General features: G+C 46.4%; 2 protein-coding genes across 7 annotated transcripts in view; both read left to right on the top strand.

Annotated features, from left to right (window-relative positions):
* The first annotated feature begins 12 nt into the window (after positions 1-12).
* Positions 13-5,868, top strand: FDXACB1 (ferredoxin-fold anticodon binding domain containing 1). Of its 2 annotated transcripts, XM_073320882.2 has the most exons (7): positions 13-95; positions 607-793; positions 1,707-1,863; positions 2,098-2,301; positions 2,794-2,952; positions 3,781-3,983; positions 5,249-5,868. In XM_073320882.2, exons 2-7 carry the CDS (start codon positions 619-621, stop codon positions 5,395-5,397), a joined length of 1,047 nt encoding a protein of 348 aa, XP_073176983.1. In that variant the 5' UTR covers positions 13-95; positions 607-618; the 3' UTR covers positions 5,398-5,868. The 2 variants fall into 2 exon arrangements, with proteins under 2 accessions (XP_073176983.1, XP_073176982.1); XM_073320881.2 differs by lacking the exon at positions 5,249-5,868 and having other exon boundaries at positions 21-95; positions 3,781-5,192.
* Positions 5,869-6,610: 742 nt separating this feature from the next.
* The window catches only part of ALG9 (ALG9 alpha-1,2-mannosyltransferase), a 118,781-nt gene continuing 105,788 nt past the window's right edge, over positions 6,611-19,603 (top strand). For all 5 annotated transcript variants that reach the window (XR_012155956.2, XM_078849917.1, XM_073321219.2 and 2 more), the window contains exons 1-8: positions 6,611-6,884; positions 8,376-8,514; positions 8,719-8,853; positions 10,118-10,188; positions 16,028-16,116; positions 17,291-17,426; positions 17,989-18,076; positions 18,984-19,089. Coding sequence is in view for 4 of the 5 variants with exons in the window: in XM_078849917.1 (XP_078706043.1) it covers positions 6,781-6,884; positions 8,376-8,514; positions 8,719-8,853; positions 10,118-10,188; positions 16,028-16,116; positions 17,291-17,426; positions 17,989-18,076; positions 18,984-19,089 (868 nt within the window). In the remaining variant the exon portion in view is untranslated. The remainder of the gene's footprint in view (positions 6,885-8,375; positions 8,515-8,718; positions 8,854-10,117; positions 10,189-16,027; positions 16,117-17,290; positions 17,427-17,988; positions 18,077-18,983; positions 19,090-19,603) is intronic.

The raw sequence follows: 19,603 nt of genomic DNA, 5'->3' as shown, positions 1-19,603 counted from the left end.
CGGGAGACGCGTCTGACGTCACGCGCCGCGCGCCGGAAGTGAGGCAAATCACCGCGCGGAAGTGACAGGCCAGGGGAGTGACGGTCTCTGCATAGGTGAGGGGGGCAGTAGGCTGAGGGGCCTTTGAGAGGCCTCGGGACGGGCCCCTGGGGGAGGTTCGGGCTCGTTGGGGGTCTCCAATGTAGGGTGCCCGCCCCACCCCCTCCCTTGGAGCCCTGGGCTCTGGCAGGCCGTGGGGATGTCTCCCCTCCCTGGGTAGGCCAGAGGGGTGTCCGCTCTCCCTGCGCGGGCTCTGCGATGGGGTCTCCCCTCCCAACGGGGGGGCAGGCGGGTGCTGCGGTGGGGTGGGCTATGGTGCAGATGGGGCCTTTTTTTTGATGGGGAGAGGTCTAAGGTCTGTTTTCTACGTGGGAGGGTGGGGATGAAATGGGGAGGCCCTTTCCCCCAAAGTGGGAGGCAAGTGAACCGTTCACGTAGGTCCAAAAGCTCAGCCTCAACCCCCACACTTTGGCAGCCCCTTGTAATGCATCGGGCTACCAGGCTTCTTGTTGGAGGCTGGAACTGTGACAGCCCAAGGGGGCCCTGATCTGTCTTCCTACATCTTAGGATTTTGATACCATGAGACCCACCCGCCGACTCCTTCTAGTCGGGGAAGGAAACTTCTCCTTCTCTGCCTCCTTGTGTGATGCCAGCGATCATGAGACTCATATCACCGCCACTTGCTATGAGAGTGAAGAGAGAGTTTCCAGACAGGCACTTGCTAAAAATAACATACAGCATCTGAGAGGGAAAGGTAAAGAAATCCCCAAAGGAAATCACTTTGCCATACTGTGCTGAATGCTAAGTATTCCCCACAGCTGTCTGGGTGAGTAAGTGAGGGAGTGGATAAAATTATGAAAAGAAGAAATACAGTGAAATTCTTCCAGACAGTGAAATTTATCAGGCTGTGGAATCGTTCCACAGGAAATGCATTTTAGCAACTATTGAAACAAGATCCTTGCATTGAACAATATTATCGATCATAACAGTGATAAAGGGCCTCTGGGGAAAGAACAAAGTTACTAAAACAGGAGATGGTTTTGTAGGAACAATTAAGGCACTTGAAATATTCCTCCAAATATCAATTTCAGATCAGAGAACGTTTCCCCAGAAGAAATGAGGGGGATTCTGGAGAAATTCCCTCAGAGGAGTGAAGAACCCTCCAAATACTCGTACCTTCAAATCTAATCAGAATCAGACTAAAGAAAACAACAAAAAAGCCTTAGCAGCAGCGGTAGAAGTAGAAGAGGGCTTAACTTCTTGACATCACCTGCAGCGGGGGTAAGGGAAGAAGAAAGAAAATGCCATGTGATATTTAAAACTGGATTGGGCAAAGCACTAGAAAATATGATGGGGGAACGATCCTGAATTGGCCTCCATGAGATGAACTAAATGGGACTATATAGGACTTTTCTTAATGTCTATGATTTTGAAAAAAGAACTTGCTTTTCCTTTTCACTTGCCACCTTTATGACCAACAGTAGAAGCTGTTTGGCAGATTGAAAGCTCCATTAAAATAACGCAACCCCGCTCTCTCCCTTTCTACTTTGTTACATACATACATATATATATATATATATATATATATATATATATATTCTTGTCTTTTCAATGAAGATTCTGTCATTTTAAGTCCCCTGCTCTCATGCTTTTCTTTACTGTTGCAGGGGTTGAAGTTTGCTTTTGTGTGGACTGTACCAAACTGAAGGACTATTTTTTGCCAGCAAAGAGAAATTTTGATTGCATTTACTTCAATTTCCCTCACTGTGGGAGGAAAGCTGGGGTAACAAAGAATAGAGAGCTTCTTGTGAAATTTTTCTGTAGGTGAGTAAAGTGAAATTAAGTAGCACAGACTTATCTCCTACCATGTGGCCTGCTGAACCACTTTCTAGAAGCTGCATTCTGGTTCCTGAAACCAGTGCCTTAAATTCACAGCAATTTTCCAGGACTGTTTAAAATTCATTGTTTAGAAAGGGCCCTTTTCCCCCATGTACTTTACTGTCACTGTTCTGTTTCTAAGTGTCCTTCAAAAGTATTACCAGCTGGTTCTTGTTCTAGCTGCGCAGACGTGCTCACAGAGAAGGGAGAGGTCCATGTGGCTCTTTGCAAAGGTCAGGGAGGGACGCCCGCTGACCAGCCAATGAGAGAGTGGCACAACAGCTGGCAAGTCGTGGCTATGGCAGCGGGAGCAGGATTTATCTTGAGTGATGTTCATCCCTTCAACTCAGAGGATGTTCATGGATATAAGTGCACTGGCTACAGGTAACCTATAGATGCTGCAAAAGGAAGTCCTTGATATTCATGCTGCTCCTAGGTATTTCCATAGTGCCCAACACCAGGGTCCAGAGCATTATCTTGTGGAGAGGAAACCCCCTCTAATTTTTTTTCATTCTGTAAAAGTACAATGTACTTCTTTTCCATCTCTTCCTAGGATGGGTAAGAAACACTGACATTCTTGCCTTTTGAGAGAGTATCTTACAGAAAAAATGGTATCTTAAATCTCAGGATTAGCATTTCTGTTTCCAAGTGGAACCAATAATATTAAGGGGATGGAAGGAGTCTGCATTCTATGATTGGTCTATTTGCTTAGACAAAGGTTGTACCTAGACCTTCTGCAATGTAGACAACATGATACTGACTCAGTCTTATCAGTTTACTAGTTATTCAGTGTCACTTACTTGCTTTTGTGTGTTTAATATTAGTCAGAAATATCAGTTACTTTACCAGATGGTGCATTTGTGTGTGTGTTGCCAGGAGTCAGGATAAATCCTTCTCTGTAGAAGGTGCATTAAACCACATCTTCACTCGGAGCTTGCCATTTCCACATCCCAGGCCTGTGATCTGCCAGACTGAACTGGAGGGCAAGTGGGTTTCCTTCCAAGTTCCAGAAATATTTGTGGATAAAATGAACAGGTAAGTGTTCAAGTCCAATATCTGGTTTGATTGTAGATTTATTCGCCAGGCTGCATTTGGGCCAGGCTGATACTAAACAAAGCCAGAAAATGGCTCAGTCCACTGCTAACTTAATCCACAATCTTGCATGAATGATCAGTTTGCATTTCTGAGACAGGTAATTATTAAACGTTCCAAATTCCATTTCCTCTCAGAGGGAAAAAGAGCAAATTTGGTCATTTAATGTTTTTCACATGTTGGTTTCATATTTATGGTCCACTTAGCTTAAGGCTTCAGAAGAGAGAGGATAACTTGCTAGCCAAAGATGTTAGACTGTTCCTAGCTACAGGAGTAGAAGAGTGCAATTGTGCAATGATTTGGGAGCAGCCCTGTAGGTGGCTTAGTCTGTGCTAATATTGCTAAGGCTAGTTAGGATTAAAAACTATAACCAAGTTTTTAATCTGTCTCTAAACTGGTTCATATTCTGGAAAAGATCCAGAGCTAACATACGTTGATTGGCCTCCTTAAATAAGCTTGTAATGCTAATAGTGAATGGAAGTCAGCTGATACTTGTGAGGAAAGTCCTCCCCCTTCCACCAGCCGAAGTGCAACAAATCCTCAGTTGCAACTCTTAACACAAACCCTTATGTCCTGCAGATGTCTTGGTAATAACTATGCCACCATGACTAAAGATTTTCCTTGTCCAGGTGGCTATTGAAAGCAAGCTTAACATTAAGGATCACTTGGAGAAGTCATTCATCATACTTGTCTTAAATTATAAACCGAGGAAAATGTTTTTACAAGTCTAAGTGCAGTGATTTTTATAATCTGTTGTTTTGTTTTTAATAGGGGTTTCCTAGGTACCAATTCAGATCATCCTGTAAGAACTATTAATGAAAAGCTCATCGCTCAACTCAGCCAAACCTTCCCATTACAAAGGGTTGACCATTCCCTTTCTCTGCTGCACCAAGGACACCTAAGTGCTGTTTCTCAGTCGAACGCTTTTTGGATCATTCCCAACACAGAACAAAATTCAAGTTCTGAACCTCCAGGTAAGGGAACAGCAAGAAGTGTCTTATTTCCTGGCCTTCATTTTTGTAGGGACATAGATCAATATGACAGGATGAAGGCTCAGGAGGGAGACCAGCTCTCAGAACGTTATCGTCTTAGATCTTCCCATCTGGTTTATGTTCAGGATGTGGTACGAAGGCTGAGCTTTCTCCCTGGGACTCTGCATGTTCTCACTGGGCCTGTCTTTAGGAAGTGTCTGATCTCTCCTCACACTCTGCCTGTTTTTCATGAGACTCTTTTTATATGTGCAGTTGATAAGGGTACAGAGGGCAGCTGTATCCAGATGCTTATGGATAATATTAAAAACACTGTAAGTTCTCTGCTCCCACCTCTTTCATGTTTTACATTGAACTCCACAGTACAGGAAGCAAAAAGCTCTAAAACAATTGAACTAAATGATTCAGTCATGCCTGAGCCTCAGCTTGATAAAACTCAATATTTCATCTGTGTGAAAACTGACACTTCAGACTCCAAAGCCAATGGCTCTTGCATAGGAGACATATCAGCAGCTCCCTGGGGGACAGTAAACAGTGAACTGAGCATTGTGTTTGCATCCGTGAATCTTGACCTGCTAGCCATGCAAATTTGTGGAATTTCTGACTGGCGAATGTTGTGGACCTTAGATGAGCGTTTCCTGAATCAGTTTATTGGAGGAGAGTTAGGACCCTTCAAGAGCTTTTCACTCCATCCACCTTCCTATGTGCATGATGTCAGCTTCTGGGTTCCTGAGTGGGAACAGTTTGATGAAATTGCATTTCACACCATTGCCAGGTGTGTGTCGCAGGAAACTGTCATGTCCATCCAGCTTCTTGACAGCTTTCAGCATCCACAGACTGGACAAACCAGCCTCTGCTACAGACTAACCTTCCAGTCCTGTGACAAGGCTCTTACTCGCCAGCAGGTGGCAGAGATGCAGATGCAGTTTAGAAAGAAGATACAGCAATGTTTGCACATAACTCTTAGGTAGATCATTGTATGCTGTTTTCAGACCTTCATCAAGAGCACCCTTCATTCACTTTCCTGTGAGAAGCCTGGATTTCATGTTGTGTGGTCCCTTAACACTGTGTGTTACTATTATGTCTAGCCAAATCATGCCTCTTATAAAGGCTGTGCAGATTAATTTAAAATATTATATACCTGCCTTTAATTCTGCTCTCAAAAAATAATAAAGTTCAGCTGCCTTCCCCTTGTCTGATTGTATGTGACTGTTGAAATGTCAGATCTCAGTGGGTGTTTTCTTTAACAGGTTCCTGTAAAAAGGTGGAGTTGGAAGTGATTCTGCTTATTTGTGCCAAAGGTGAGTTTGTTAACTCTCTGGACAAGTCTGCCCAATGTTGTTTTATTATATTCAGCGGGAAGCACTTATTGATGGCCTCTCTGATAAGGCACACTTGAAACAGGAAAACTTCAACAATTGCCCACTACTGGTTTAAAATGTCTGAGCATATTTCTATGTCAAGTCATGGAGGCTTAAGTGGTCTCACCACAAGAAGTCAACACCCAACTGAACCCAAGAATGCCTCAGATCTGTGGCATCTCTTTCTATAGAAGGGATACAGCAGAAGCTGCCTAATCCAAGGCAGTGGGAGGTACATTATGGGTTTTGAAGTGGGATCTTTTGAGTCTCTAATGGGTGTAGCCACTGCAGGGAGGAGCTGGAAATATGACACCCTATTTGATTCTAGTTTGACAGTTCTGTTCACAGTTTAGAAACTGAAAACAGGTGCAAGGCAAGACTGGGAGTCCACAGGAAAATAACACAAGAGTAACAAACCATGCTGTGTATGGATGGTATATCTGGCACTGGTAGCATCATGCTATAGTGCATAGCATAAGGGTTGTAATAAAGGACAATGTTCTCACTAAACAACCTTAACTGGTTTTGGATCTTCCCAGGATTTTTCCATTTCATATGAGGGGTGGCCCCCTTAGGAGGCATTCTTCTGCATACACCCCTCGTACGGGGAGACTCAATTCCAAGCTTAATGGAGTGCTCTTCTTTGCACCCCTCCCCTAGCACAGACTGTTGTACACTTAGTGCACAGTGGGGTGTGCTCCTGTGCACTCCCTTGCATGGTAAAACTCACTGCACAGAGGGGTGCTCTTTTTACACCCCCTTGCAGGGTTAGACTTGCACAATCACATTGCATAGTGGGGCACTCACTTTTACAACCCTCCCTTGCAGGGTTAGACTTGCACACACCCATTGCACAGTGGGGCATCTTTTACACCCCCAGTTGCATGATGAGAATTGCATAGCAGGGTGCTCTCCTATAAACCCTCCCCTCCCCCCCGTTGCATGGAGAGAAGTACACAACAGGACGCTCGCCTATGCACCTCCTTGCCGGGTGAGACTAGCACGCTCAGTGCACAGCGGGGCGCTCTCCTATGCACCTCCCTTGCACGGAGAGAAATGGCGCACATTGCATACAGCTGTGCACTCCCGCTTTGCACAATGAGAATTGCATGCTCGGCCCACAGGGGGGCGCTCTCCTATACACCCCTCTTGCACGGTGAGAATTGCACGCTCAGCGCACAGCGGGGAGCTTTTCCCCGCCTGCCTCCCTCGCCCGGTGCCCGTTGCAGGGAGCGGACCGAAGCCCGGCTCAGCTGAGCACAGCGGGTCCCCGGGCGGGCCGGGCGCGGCGGCGGCGGCGGCGGCTGCAGCCGGCGCCTGGGGCTGCCCGCACTAAGTATGGCGGCCGCCGGCCTCAGCCCGTGCGTCGCCCGCGAGCGGCGGGGGGAGCGCGGCGCGGCGCGCTGCTGCCCGAGCTCGGCATGGCGGCCAAAGGGACCCGGCAGCGGTCGAGGGGAGGCGGCGGGGACCCGGTCCGGCCGCGAGAGGAAGGGCCGGGCCCGGGCCCGGAGGAGGCCAAGGCGGAGTAGGTGCCAGGCGGGCGGCTGGGGCCCGGCCAGCGGGGTGCGGGGCGCGCTGGTGAGGTGGTCCCCGCGGGGTGCAAGGGCCCGGCCCGGCCCCCTGGGGAGCGGGGCCCGGGGCCCCGAGCCCGGCCCCCGAGCCCGGCCCCCTGGGGATGGCCTGGACCAGGTGCAGAGCGGTCACCCTACCACCTGGCATGTGAGCTGCATATAGACAGCGCGCATTAGCCTTGCTGCTGCCTGATAAAGAAATCATGAGGGGACCCATGCAATGGTGGTGTAGCCATGCTGGTCCCAGGATATACGAGAGACCAGGTGGGTGAGGTACAGTCTGTTGGACCAAATGTTACTACATCCACCGTGTCTCCCTGTGAAGGGGCCTGACAGTCTCCAAGCCTTGTGGGGGTGGCCCTGTGTAGCTTGGGACTATTAGGCATTAGCAAGGGTTTGGCTCCGTGAATGCGCCAGGGCTCAGTTTCTGCAAGCAGAGCCTGGCATTTAGCTAGACTTGTTGAACATTGCAGGATGGTTTCGCCAGAGTCGAGCTCTAGCCGCCTCTTAGAGCAGAGGGACCCAATGGGTAGAAGTTGATCTGGCATGCATTCGTTTGGAATATGCTTGACATAGAGGTGCTGAGATGCCACAATGGTGGGTGCAGTACAAGGACCCCTATAGAATGGATTCACTGATATCAGAACTAGGTTTGATCTGTAGTAAGGCATAACAGTAGGAATGAAAAAAAAACAGAGTGGAGCCTGGGGCCATGTACATTTCCTCAGTGTAGTTAGAAAGGTAGCTGTAGCACTTGGTGCCAGGGTGCCATCCAACCTCACAGCCTAAGCAGGGCTAGGTCTGGTAAGCGCTGGGATGGGGATTCAAGGGGTGGAAGGATGGCCCAGTGATTAGGGCACTAGCCTGGGACTCTGGAGACCTGGGTACAAGGCCCTGCTCTGCCACAGACTGCCTTGGGCAAGTCGCTTAGTTCCTCTGTGCCTCACCTCCACATCTGTAAAACGGTGGTAAGAACACTCTCCTGCTTGTTGTGAGGGTAAATGTATTCAAGATTGTGAGTTCAGCTACAACAGTGGTGGGGCCACATAAGTACGTAAAATAGAGTGAGGAAAATGTCTCTAAAGGGTCCTAGGTTGGGTGAGGGTCAGTTGAGCCAAGTAACTGTCTAAGAAGTGACATTTATTAGATGTGTAAATGGATAAACCAACTTGAATTTAAATGTAATGAAAAGGTCGCCTAGCATGCCCTGAGCAGAAGGATCTGAAAGGAGACTGCAAAGAGCTGTAGCCTAAGATTGACTCGGAGTGTGTTTTAAGGATAATGAAGAGGGAGTACAGACATATTCATTGTCTTAACTCTTTCTGTGTGGATTTCCCAGTCTCTTGGGTTCTTTGCTCTGTGTCATCTTGCTGCTCTTTATCCTATTACCTTATATCATCCACTCCAGTAAGTCCTCCTGACACTAGTTCTTTGCTCTTGATTAGGCCATCTGGGAACAAAGCAGGGCAGGTCTGGGCACCTGAAGGATCCACAGCTTTCAAGTGTCTGATCTCAGCCCGGTTCTGCGCTGCCCTCTTGAGTAACATCTCAGATTGTGATGAGACATTTAACTACTGGGAACCGGTGAGTGGCTTCTCCTTCCTAGTAGAGGAATTTTGGCTTTTGTAATTGGTCTGCTCAGATTCTTGATACAAATTTGCCTAGAGCTGCATCATGCTGATCTGTGCCCTCAACATATCAATTATCTTACGCTATTGTTTGCTAATGGCTAAAGCAAACATGTGTCCTCCTTTTAACCTGTTTTTTTTTTTAAATTTGGATTTGTAGATGCACTACCTCGTCTATGGGAAAGGGTTCCAGACGTGGGAATACTCTCCAGTCTATGCCATTCGCTCCTATGCTTACCTATGGCTTCATGCCTTGCCAGCCTTATTCCATGCTAGAGTTCTACAGACAAATAAGGTAAATCGTGTGTCAAAGCTTTGCTTGTGAGAAATCACCTGCCCTTTGGTCTGTATCAAAGAAAGCAACTGTTTGACACAAGGGGCACTGAAATTGTTAATTAGTGTGGTTTCAGAGTGGTAGCCGTGTTAGTCTGTATCAGCAGCAAGAACTAGGAGTACTTGTGGTACCTTAGAGACTATCAAAGTTATTTGGGGATAAGCTTTTTTGGGCTAAAGCCCACTTCATCAGATGCATGCAATGGAAAATACAGTAGGAAGATATATATATATATACACACACACAGAGAACATGAAACATAATGACTGAGCTTTTCAAAGCAGTCTAAAGCAGGGGTTCTCAAACAGGGGGTCAGGACCCCTGAAGAGGTCGCGAGGTTATTACATGGGGGGGGTCATGAGCTGGCAGCCTCCACCCCAAATCCCACTTTGCCTCCAGCATTTATAAAAGTGTTAAATATATAAAAAAGTGTTCTTAATTTATAAGGGGGGGTCTCACTCAGAGGCTTGCTATGTGAAAGGGGTCACCAGTACAAAAGTTTGAGAACCACTGGTTTAAGGGGTTTAGTCTCAAATCTGCTGTTAAGCTTCCTGGAAGATATGGAGCTGATTTCATTTGTATGCTCTCTGGAAGTTTCATCCAGTAGTGCTTTTGCAATGGTTTTTAAATCTTTTTTTAATGGTTTAATTTTGAAAATCAAAATATAAAAATCAGCATGCTCCACTTCTCACACAACATATTATAACCTGCAGACATGAGAGAGTGAAAAAGCATTTAAACAAACATGTTGTTGCTTGGGTACCTATCTGCCACACAAGGGATAGCTCCACCCCTTAATACCGAGATGCTCTTGTGTGTGTGCATGATAGCTGGATGGATATTTGGGTGGATATTTGGGATAATTTCTCTTTGTAATGTTGCAGTTAAAGCTTTGGTTCTCAAGACTTGAAAGAGGAGAGGGCAGGCTAACTCAGGGTCCAGTTCAGTGGAGTCATTTCTTTTTCACCTTTTTGCCATAAAGGACTTAGTGTCAAAGGGCCAGATCCTGGGCCTTTCAAGTCAGTGGGAACTTTGCCATTGAGCTCAGTGGGTGCGGGATCAGGCAGCGCATTGAGTGGACTTTGGTGCCATCATTTAAAAAGTAGCTTTTGTGGGGTTCTCACCATGGCAGTAGTTATTCCATCTTGAATTAGCCTTTCACATACCAGCAGGCACTTCAATTCCATTTATAAATTCCATTTCTAACTCTGAATGTTTCTCCTAGGTTCTCGTCTTTTATTTCCTGCGATGTCTCTTGGCCTTCTTGAGTTGCATTTGTGAGCTTTACTTTTATAAGTGAGTAGACGAAGCTGTTGGCTCAGGGAATAGCCCAGTGTGAATAACAAGGATGGTTATGGCCACTGACAATGAGGGCTGAAAAGATATCTCATGTGGATTATAGTGCTTCACATTAAAATCTGTCAAAATACATAGTCAGCAAAGATTCCTAGGAAAACATTGGTTAGAATCCTGCCACTGTGGCCAAATTCTGCGCTCAGGTCCACTGAGTAAGTCTTAACTCTGGCATTTGGCTCAGGCTATGTGCACAGCTCTCCCACTGACATCAGCAGAATTGCCAGAGCTGAGTTATACTTGGTGTGTCGAAGAGGGGAAACAGCGGACTTCATTTTACGTAGGTGATTTCAGCTGGGATGCACTGGATAGCTTCAAAATTCAGTAGCACCCCCAAGTTCTCTCTCTCCAGGCTCTGTTGATCCCAGATGAGGGTTAACTCCAGTGGAGTTTGCAGATTCATAAAGCACTAGCCTGGACATGCAATTAGCTGGTCCAAGTGGGAAGTCTTTGCCTGTCACTTCTTTTCGAGCCATCGTTGTCCCACTTGGCATCTCCATTGGCAGCAGCCATGAGCATGGCACTGCTCCTGATTCTGGGAAGCAAACTTCAGCCTTTGGTATGTGTTAGGGGGCTTATTCCTTCACCTACTTACTTCAGCAGACAGGAACGATCACTGAACCAGACAAAGATTATACAGACAAACAATAGCAAAGTGGAAACTATAATGACAAAACAATACAGAAGTGAGGATTTCACATCCCAGCTATTGATAAGTGAGTTCTTGCCAGACAGGATGCTATCAAATTAAGTTTCCTTTTACATCTTCTAGGCACTTCCCTTTCTCTGGAGGTGATAGGCATTATCAGGACAGGATTGTATTCCTAACAGCCCAATAGCACCTTATTTCAATGTGACAAGTTTGGAATGTGAAGAGGTGACTGGTCACTTCCCAGCTTATGGCTGCCTCTGTTGCTTAGCCAAAGGGTTTAGCCTAAGAACAGGGCCTCAGACTGTCACAGTAAGAGAAGGACCTTACACTGGCTGGTAGTGATTTTGATTCTTTCTTTTATACCTCTAACTAGCCAAGTGATAAGAATACACCTAAATTCTTAGTCTAGGCCTTTACAGACAGACCTGAATATCTATATCCTAACACTCCATCCCTTTTTTTTCTTTTGGGATCCTCCTGCTCAGGTATCCCTGGAAAAGCATAGGACATATGGCGACACATTTCCTGATAGGGCCAGGCATCAAGGTGGAAGGTGTCGATATTCCATTTATCCCACTGCCCCTTGTGTAGTATAGTGCCCTGCACAGTCTCTCGTACGGACATACCATACCTATTCCAATTAATGTTCCAGACTTCCCATTAGAGTGGGCCCGAGAAGGTTGGGTCTGGGTTGTCTAGTACACTGCAGGGTTTGGAGGGCTTATTACTTATAGGTTATCTCCATATGCAACGTAACACAAGTACAGTTAACAATACAAAATCCATAGCAACACCGAGTCCTGACCACTGCAGTATGGTCCAACGTCCGAGACACGCCCAAAACACTGCCTCTCCTCCTTTGACAGGGTCACGATCTGATGTGTCCAGTTGCTGGCAGTTGCAACAAGCTGCCCCTGCAGGTTTTGCTTGCTTTTGTCCATATCATAAGTCCACTGAATATTCACAGAGAAATGGGATATTGTCCAAACCAGCTTGACCACTTGGTATGGAATCAGGCAGTATGCCCTGGTTTGATTATTCACAGCAATAAGATTCACAGATCCATTTGTGCACCAAAGTCCAGATAGCAGCATGTAGATGTGTGTAGTTTGGTTATGGGCTGGTGTAATTGTGCCCCCAGTCATATGTACATTCCCAGCAAAACACCTTATACACAGTACACTCAATTGTCCACCCCTTGCGTAGGCCATTGATCCTGCTCCTCCATAGTCACAGGAGAGGGGCACATCCAAACATCTTCCTTTGATTTATACTATTTTACACACCCCTCCATTGATTCCCAGTGAGCTCCTCCCCTTCTCATTATTTCCATAGGGCTTGTGGGGACCTCCTTAGTTGCCATTCCATTTCCAGGTACCATGGTAGCTATTAGACAGGTGCTGGCCTCCTAGTTGAGCATTTGGATTCCCACACACATCTCTCCTCCCCCCCAAGGTCAGCCTTTTGAAGCCATCTCCCACCCATGTCATGAGGTTTTTTGTTCATTAAAACACAACAATGCTAGCAACAAGACAAACACCACAGACAAACACAAAACACAGATCCATAGTATTCTGGGTTATTTTTCCTGCTGGTGCCAGCTTGCTTGTAGAGTGTCTGAAAAACAAAAGAAACAATTTCCACCCCTCTGGTGGGGACAGATTATTGCTTCATAATAATAATAATAATACCACCTCTTTCTCTTACAAATTTCCTTGCTAATTGCAGGAAAACCAGAAGAATTACCTCCAGGCTGTCCTTATGTTGTTCTATAGTCAGGCTAGTGAATTACCCCACTCACTGGTCATTTATGAAATTCATGAAGTGGTGTACCTCAGTTTCCCCTCTTGTGCAACAGACCATGTTTGCAATAGTTTCTCTGCTGTACCAAGCATTAAGTTTATTCTCAGGTAATAGCTGAGAGACAGCTTCAGATTTTAGCACTGCACACCCCCACTCCCCCCCCTTAAGGTTAACCTGTCCCCCTTAATTTCAGGCTTGACATGTTTTTTCACCTCCCTTTCCTGGAGGGCCATAATCTGAGTCTTTTCGTAGCTTGTTTGCTGACCAGATGTATTAATTATTTGCAGCTCCTTTGTGCCCATCAGCTAGGTAATTTGCATTTACACAGAGGCTTACTAGCTTGCTTCTGGATCCAAAGCTGTTAGCAGCTCAGACACTGTCTTAAAAGGGAAACATTTTACTTCCACCAGAGTTCTGATTACTTTCCACTTTCATCTCCTGCTTCAAATCACACACAGATCTGAAAAAGAAAGCACAACCTATTGTGGCCCCTTTTGGAGCCCTAACAGGATTTTAATTAAGTACCATGTTTTGTTTGCATTTCTTTTACCCCTTCTCCAATAGACACTCCACATGTCCTGGGAAAATGCACATTCCTTCCATATAGTTTAATCTCCATAACATTATATTAGCCCTATTAATTTTACACAAGGTGTAACTGCCTCCCATGCCCACAGAGTTTTCATGCACACCCACTAAAGCAACAATCTGATCCCCCCCCCCCCCGAGTCACCCCAAGGCTTAGTGTTCCCATCATTCCTCCCCTTTTCCTTTTCTTTTACCTGTGCGCGCACACAAAAATTCTCTTTTGCCTAACATTTCTTTCACTGTGATTACTCTTTTTCACACAACTGTACCCCGATTACACTTCCATCTTGTACAGCTAGACCCAACCAGAGGCAGCCAAGTTAAGTTCCAGTAGAAACCCCTTACATCCTTTAGTGATTTTGATTACATTACCCAATAGTCAAATAATTTTGCTCAGATTCTCTCTCCTCCTGCTGCCTGTAGCAGTCCCTTATAGATCATTTCTGTGGGCAAAGGGCCCATTTTCCCTCAGAATAGCTGTAAAACTGGGGACAGAAGCATAGTGGTGGTAGTAGCCACTCTACCTGACCCCCTTGGATAATTTAATTACCAAGCTTCCATCCAATGTGACTGCACAGAGTTGCACATACAGTTATATTTATATAACTGGGTTTTATCATTAAACAAAAACTTCCTTCTTGACATCTCACATAAGTATTCAAAGTACCCTCCATTAAAACTTCAGAAAAACAAGAGTGTGAAAAGGCAGGTTGCACTTTGAAACTTTTTTTTTCTTCCCCTTCTTCCTCTCCACTCCCCCAGGACCAAGTCCCAGCCCCAGTCTCTAAAGGTGGTCTGTTAACTCTGCTTTTGACTTCAAATCCTGTTGTGCCAAATCATCTTTCACTACCGCTAACTAATTTACAACCCTTCAGCAGCCCTTGCTGAAGCAGCACCAAACTTGAAAGATTCCTGGCAGCTTCCCATAATGCTTTCCTTACTTCAAACCTCTCACAAGGGGACTGAAGTGCCTCCTTTTCCTGGAAGGAATTCAGTCCTCATGGGCAGGGACCTTCTTCCACTACCCATATACCAAGGAGGGTGGGCTCCTCAGCCACCCCCCATCCCTCTGGGTTCCCTAACACTTCCTCCATTTCCTTTTTAATCTCATCCCAGGGTGGCCCCTGCACCTGGTATGGGCCCTGGTTCTTCCTTATCCATTTATCCAAAAAATCCTTTACCCTGGCTTGCCAGAACCCGCAACTACCATTACGAGAGTTCGCTATACCCCCTCCAAGCAGCTGTGCGGACTGTTGGGGAGGGGGACTTACAGGCTGCCGCTCACCTATCCGATGCGATGCATCAGAGTGAGTCACCGGCACCAAGATGTTAGGGGGCTTATTCCTTCACCCACTTACTTCCTTGGTCCTTCTCACATGAACAGAGAGCAACAATACCTGAAGTCCAAAGGTGCAAACAATTCGATGTTTATTGGGGTGAACTTCCAGCAAGCATGATTCCAGTTTTCTTCTTTAGTATCCCCCTTCCCAGCTCTGACACCACAGAGCCTTACACCTGTGTCTCTGTTCCCATTTCTGCCCTTAGCCAAACATGATTCCATTCCCTGTTTCCACCACCCTACCCACTCCCACTCCCTGATTGACTGCAGACTATATAGTAAAACTTGAGTTCTGCTTAGCTATACCTTAACCAATCATTTTCCTGAAATCTAACTAACCAATCCTAACCTATTGTAACATGATTATGTAACCAATTATATCCCACCACCTTAATTAGTTTACACCCAGCAAAATTAATTATGCAGCAGACAGGAACAATCACAGAACCAGACAAAGATTATACAGACAAACAATAGCAAAGTGGAAACTATAATGACAAAACAATACAGAAGTGAGGATTTCACATCCCAGCTATTGATAAGTGAGTTCTTGCCAGACAGGATGCTATCAAATTAAGTTTCCTTTTACATCTTCTAGGCACTTCCCTTACTCTGGAGGTGATAGGCATTATCAGGACAGGATTGTATTCCTAACAGCCCAATAGCACCTTATTTCAATGTGACAAGTTTGGAATGAGGAGGTGACTGGTCACTTCCCAGCTTATGGCTGCCTCTGTTGCTTAGCCAAAGGGTTTAGCCTAAGAACAGGGCCTCAGACTGTCACAGTAAGAGAAGGACCTTACACTGGCTGGTAGTGATTTTGATTCTTTCTTTTATACCTCTAACTAGCCAAGTGATAAGAATACACCTAAATTCTTAGTCTAGGCCTTTACAGACAGGCCTGAATATCTATATCCTAACAGTATGGTGCTACTGTGACTGGTAAAACGGAGGCCTGGTGTGCTCTGGAGTAGCAGTTCCTGGTGTAGCTGCACCAGTGCAAACCCTTAGTGCAGAGACTACGTACGCTGGTGAAGCACACCTGGAGACAGAATACTGAACTGAATGGGCCACAGGTCTGACCAAGTCTGGCAATTCCTATCTTCCGATGATTCACACCAGTGCAACTTACTCTGGTGCAAACTGTCCCTACAGTAGGGGTTTGCACTGGCGTAGCTATGCAGGGGGCTGAAATCCAAGTGTAGATGGGTTCAGAGTATCCATTCTCCCTCCGTCCATTTGTCTCTAGGGGCTGAGGAGCGAGAGCTCTCCAGCACGTGGTTGCCAAGAGCTGCTTTTAGCTCTGCATGCAGTAGCTATTGATTTGTGCAGTGTTTTTTCTTTTGTACGCAGGAGATGTTTCCATGGCGCTATGTCTGATTTTCTCTCTGCTTCCCTAGGGCCGTGTGTAAGAAATTTGGGCTGCATGTGAGCCGGCTGATGCTGGCCTTCTTAGTTCTCGGCGCTGGGATGTTTTGCTCAGCTGCAGGTAAGCTTGCTCAGCAGCCAGTGCAGGGGTGACCCACTCTCAGGAGTGCACGGGTGGGTCAGGAGGGGAAAAGCTCAACTGCAGGGTTTTTAAAGCGTTACCTTAAAATGTTCCCATAAGAACTCAATGCCCAGTGCTTGACATGGATAATCCCTTGCTCTCCTGCTGCAGACGTTTCTAATAAAAAAAATCTGGCCAAAGAGCAGCTGTTGTCCCAGATGTGTACCACTCGCTTCTTTCCTTTATCTTCCTCCCTGGCTGTATTTGTTTCTGCTGCAGACCCCAGTCTCAGTGTAGTGAGCCATGCCTTTCAAACCCCTTTTCTCTCAGACTGGGTCTTAGTCATTCTGGGACTATTTTCCTTAAGTGTTTTTGACATTTCTGCATGGGCCAGTGGCCCAGTTTTAACCAGGGGGAGAAAAGGTGTCATCTTGCATTAGGCTGTCATTTTTATGTGCCTTAATGTACCCCCACCATTTGAATGGTCTCTGCCAAGCCAACCACTGCAACCCAGGTTTGTAAAACACCTAGGGTGGGTATTGTGTGCATGTGAAGGGACACTTTGTGCAAGGGTGGCAACTGGAAGTCATTTCAAGCAATGGTTTCTTGCAGTTGTGCTGACGTGGCCTCAGAAGGAGGGGAGGTGTGACAGCCAGACGATGTCTGAGATCTCCTATTCTGCACTGCCTTTGTTTACAGTGACTGCTAGAAGGCCCTTTCCATCACTATTCATGTAGTTCTCGTTCGTTCCCTGTTTATTTCCCCATAATCCCACTTGGTTTCTCGAGGACTGTGCCCAGTCCACCCCAGATGAGGACACAGATGATAGAGCAAGTGTTATGGGTAATTATACATCTGCAAATGCTGGCCTTCTGGCTGGACTGCCACTGTGGAACATGGAAGGTTATGAGCAAAGGGACTGTAGTACTTGGAGGAAATATTTCTGGGCTTAATCTTGGCAGAATAGAGGCTCTTAACTGGAGGACTTCCGGTGTGAAATCTGGCTCTGTTGAAATCAGTGGGAATTTTGCCATTGGCTTCAGTGTGGCCAGGATTTCATTCCCAGTGTTTATAGCAGACTGTACTCTGCCTGTTACAGAGCCTTAGGTTGACCCTATGCAGTATTTTACCTATGTGAAAGTTTAGCTGACCTCTTTCTTTCTTTGCTTTGTAGCCTTCCTCCCCAGCAGTTTCTGTATGTACACCACAGTGGTTGCTATGACTGGCTGGTATATGGATAAGACCTCTATAGCCGTGTTGGGTGTGGCAGCTGGAGCCATTGTGGGTTGGCCCTTCAGTGCAGCTCTTGGGTAAGGAGAGGAAAACTCAGAGGCCCGACTGAGGTTCTGTGCTTTTCAAGGCTGAGTGCTCAGCTCTCTGGCTGGGAGGCTGTGGCATCATTAGGAAAACCCTGCCTCCATGTGGTACACGTTACCCAGAGTCTAGGTGGTATTTGTATAACCCACATGCTTTCAGTGTAGTGCTGGGTTGGTGACTGGGCCACATACAGAGGTTAATGTGTTTGCCACGGACTGGGCTAACACAGCCGGGGTTTTTAGCTTAGGTAATCAAGGATTGTGCTTTAATATCCAGAGGTGTCAGGTTTGATCCCTGCTGCCAACAGTCCTCTCAAAGATGTCTTGTTAGATTTGCTGAATTATTCCCCTTGGAAAAAGGAACAGTTTGATGAAGGACTGGCAGGAAGTTGGTTCCTGGCTTGAGACTGAGGGGAGAGAGTTCTCCTCTGCCCCCCACCCCCATTAACTGTCTTCCTGGACCTGGGGGGAGGAAGGGACAAGGATTCTCAAGGTGAGGCAGGCAGGTGATTACTAGATTGAAGAGGGTCCCTGACGCAGATGTTGTCTTTTCCAGGATACCTATTGCCATTGACTTGCTGATAATAAAGCGGAGGTGGAAGAGCTTCCTGAACTGGTGTCTGGTGGCCCTGATCCTGTTTTTGGTAAGTTGCTGTAATAAAGCACAACGGAGGAGCTGGGCTGGGGTTGTAACAGAGCCAGGGCTCGTTTGCAGGGAGAGCCCTTTCAGAGGACTTGCCCAGTGTCTGCTGAGGTTCTTATTAACAAGAATCTCCCTGAGCTCAATATCCTCACTCTCTGTTCCTGGCTCACTCCCCTCATTCTTACAGGTGATTTCAAAGGCAGAGAAGTTGTGTAGCTTCCATGCAATGATCCCCTTGCTCTGCCTCTCCTGCAGAGGACTGACCTCCCTTTGCTGCTCCCAGAGGGCTTGTATTCTCTGCTTGTTCTTCCTCCAGTCTCTAGCTGAATCCATCTTAATCAGAACTTGAAAATCAGTCTCTAGTACCTGTACAGAGGGTGCAGAGCAGGGGCATCCTGCCAGGTATGGTACTTGTTACCTGATTCCCAGAGGGATGGAAAAAACATGTATCCCGCTGCCCAAAACAACACATGCCAATGCTGGCTGCTGCTGCTGAATGCTCTGCCCTAAAGGCTAGTGTGGTTAATGAGATGCTGCTCTAAGCCTTTGCTGTTCACTGTCCAGTCTCAAAGGGGCAGGGGACTAGGAACCAAACTCCTCTTTTGCTCTCAGCATCTCCAGTTCATTGCTGCATGATGAACGAAGTATGGTGTAGACTCTAAACCCTTTATGCTCCTGGAAGAAGCTGCAGCACTGAATAGCTGTGCCTGTCTTGTAGGGACCCTGTCAGTTAGAGCCAGGCATCGTATACCTAGCATTCGTGCAGCATGGGGGCTGGGAGGCTGTTTATTCCTTGGCACAAATATGGAAATTTGGCAGTGTCACTGCACACTGGGCGGCCCCTCATTGATTTGGAATTTCTGGCCAAAGCTGCGAGTGCTATATGAATTTTAAATGCTTTGTTCCAGGTTCCCCTTGTGATTGTTGACAGCTATTACTATGGGAAGCTGGTAATCACTCCTCTTAACATTGTTTTATACAATGTCTTCACACCTCACGGACCTGATCTTTATGGTGAGTGCATTATAACAAAATATTGGGGTGTGCTGTGAGGGCTCATTTGATGTAGTTAAGTTTTAAAACTGGCACCTTAAATTTCTGTGGGACAAACCTGCACGTTTGTGATCTGGCCTGACTGCAAAGACATGCTTTCGGCTTTTGCTTTTGAGCTCACCAGTGAGGCAGTTCCTGTCTATTGCCACTTGATGTCTCTCTTGAGTCAGGAATACCACCCACATTTGTTTCAGAGTAACAGCCGTGTTAGTCTGTATTCGCAAAAAGAAAAGGAGTACTTGTGGCACCTTAGAGACTAACCAATTTATTTGAGCATGAGCTTTCGTGAGCTACAGCTCACTTCATCGGATGCATGCCGTGGAAACTGCAGAAGACATTATATACACACAGAGACCATGAAACAATACCTCCTCCCACCCCACTGTCCTGCTGGTAATAGCTTATCTAAAGTGATCATCAAGTTGGGCCATTTCCAGCACAAATCCAGGTTTTCTCACCCTCCGCCTCCCCCCCC

This window comes from Lepidochelys kempii, chromosome 22, assembly GCF_965140285.1.
Source record: "Lepidochelys kempii isolate rLepKem1 chromosome 22, rLepKem1.hap1, whole genome shotgun sequence".
Taxonomy (NCBI): domain Eukaryota; kingdom Metazoa; phylum Chordata; order Testudines; family Cheloniidae; genus Lepidochelys; species Lepidochelys kempii.
This window is presented reverse-complemented; position numbering and strand designations above follow the sequence as displayed.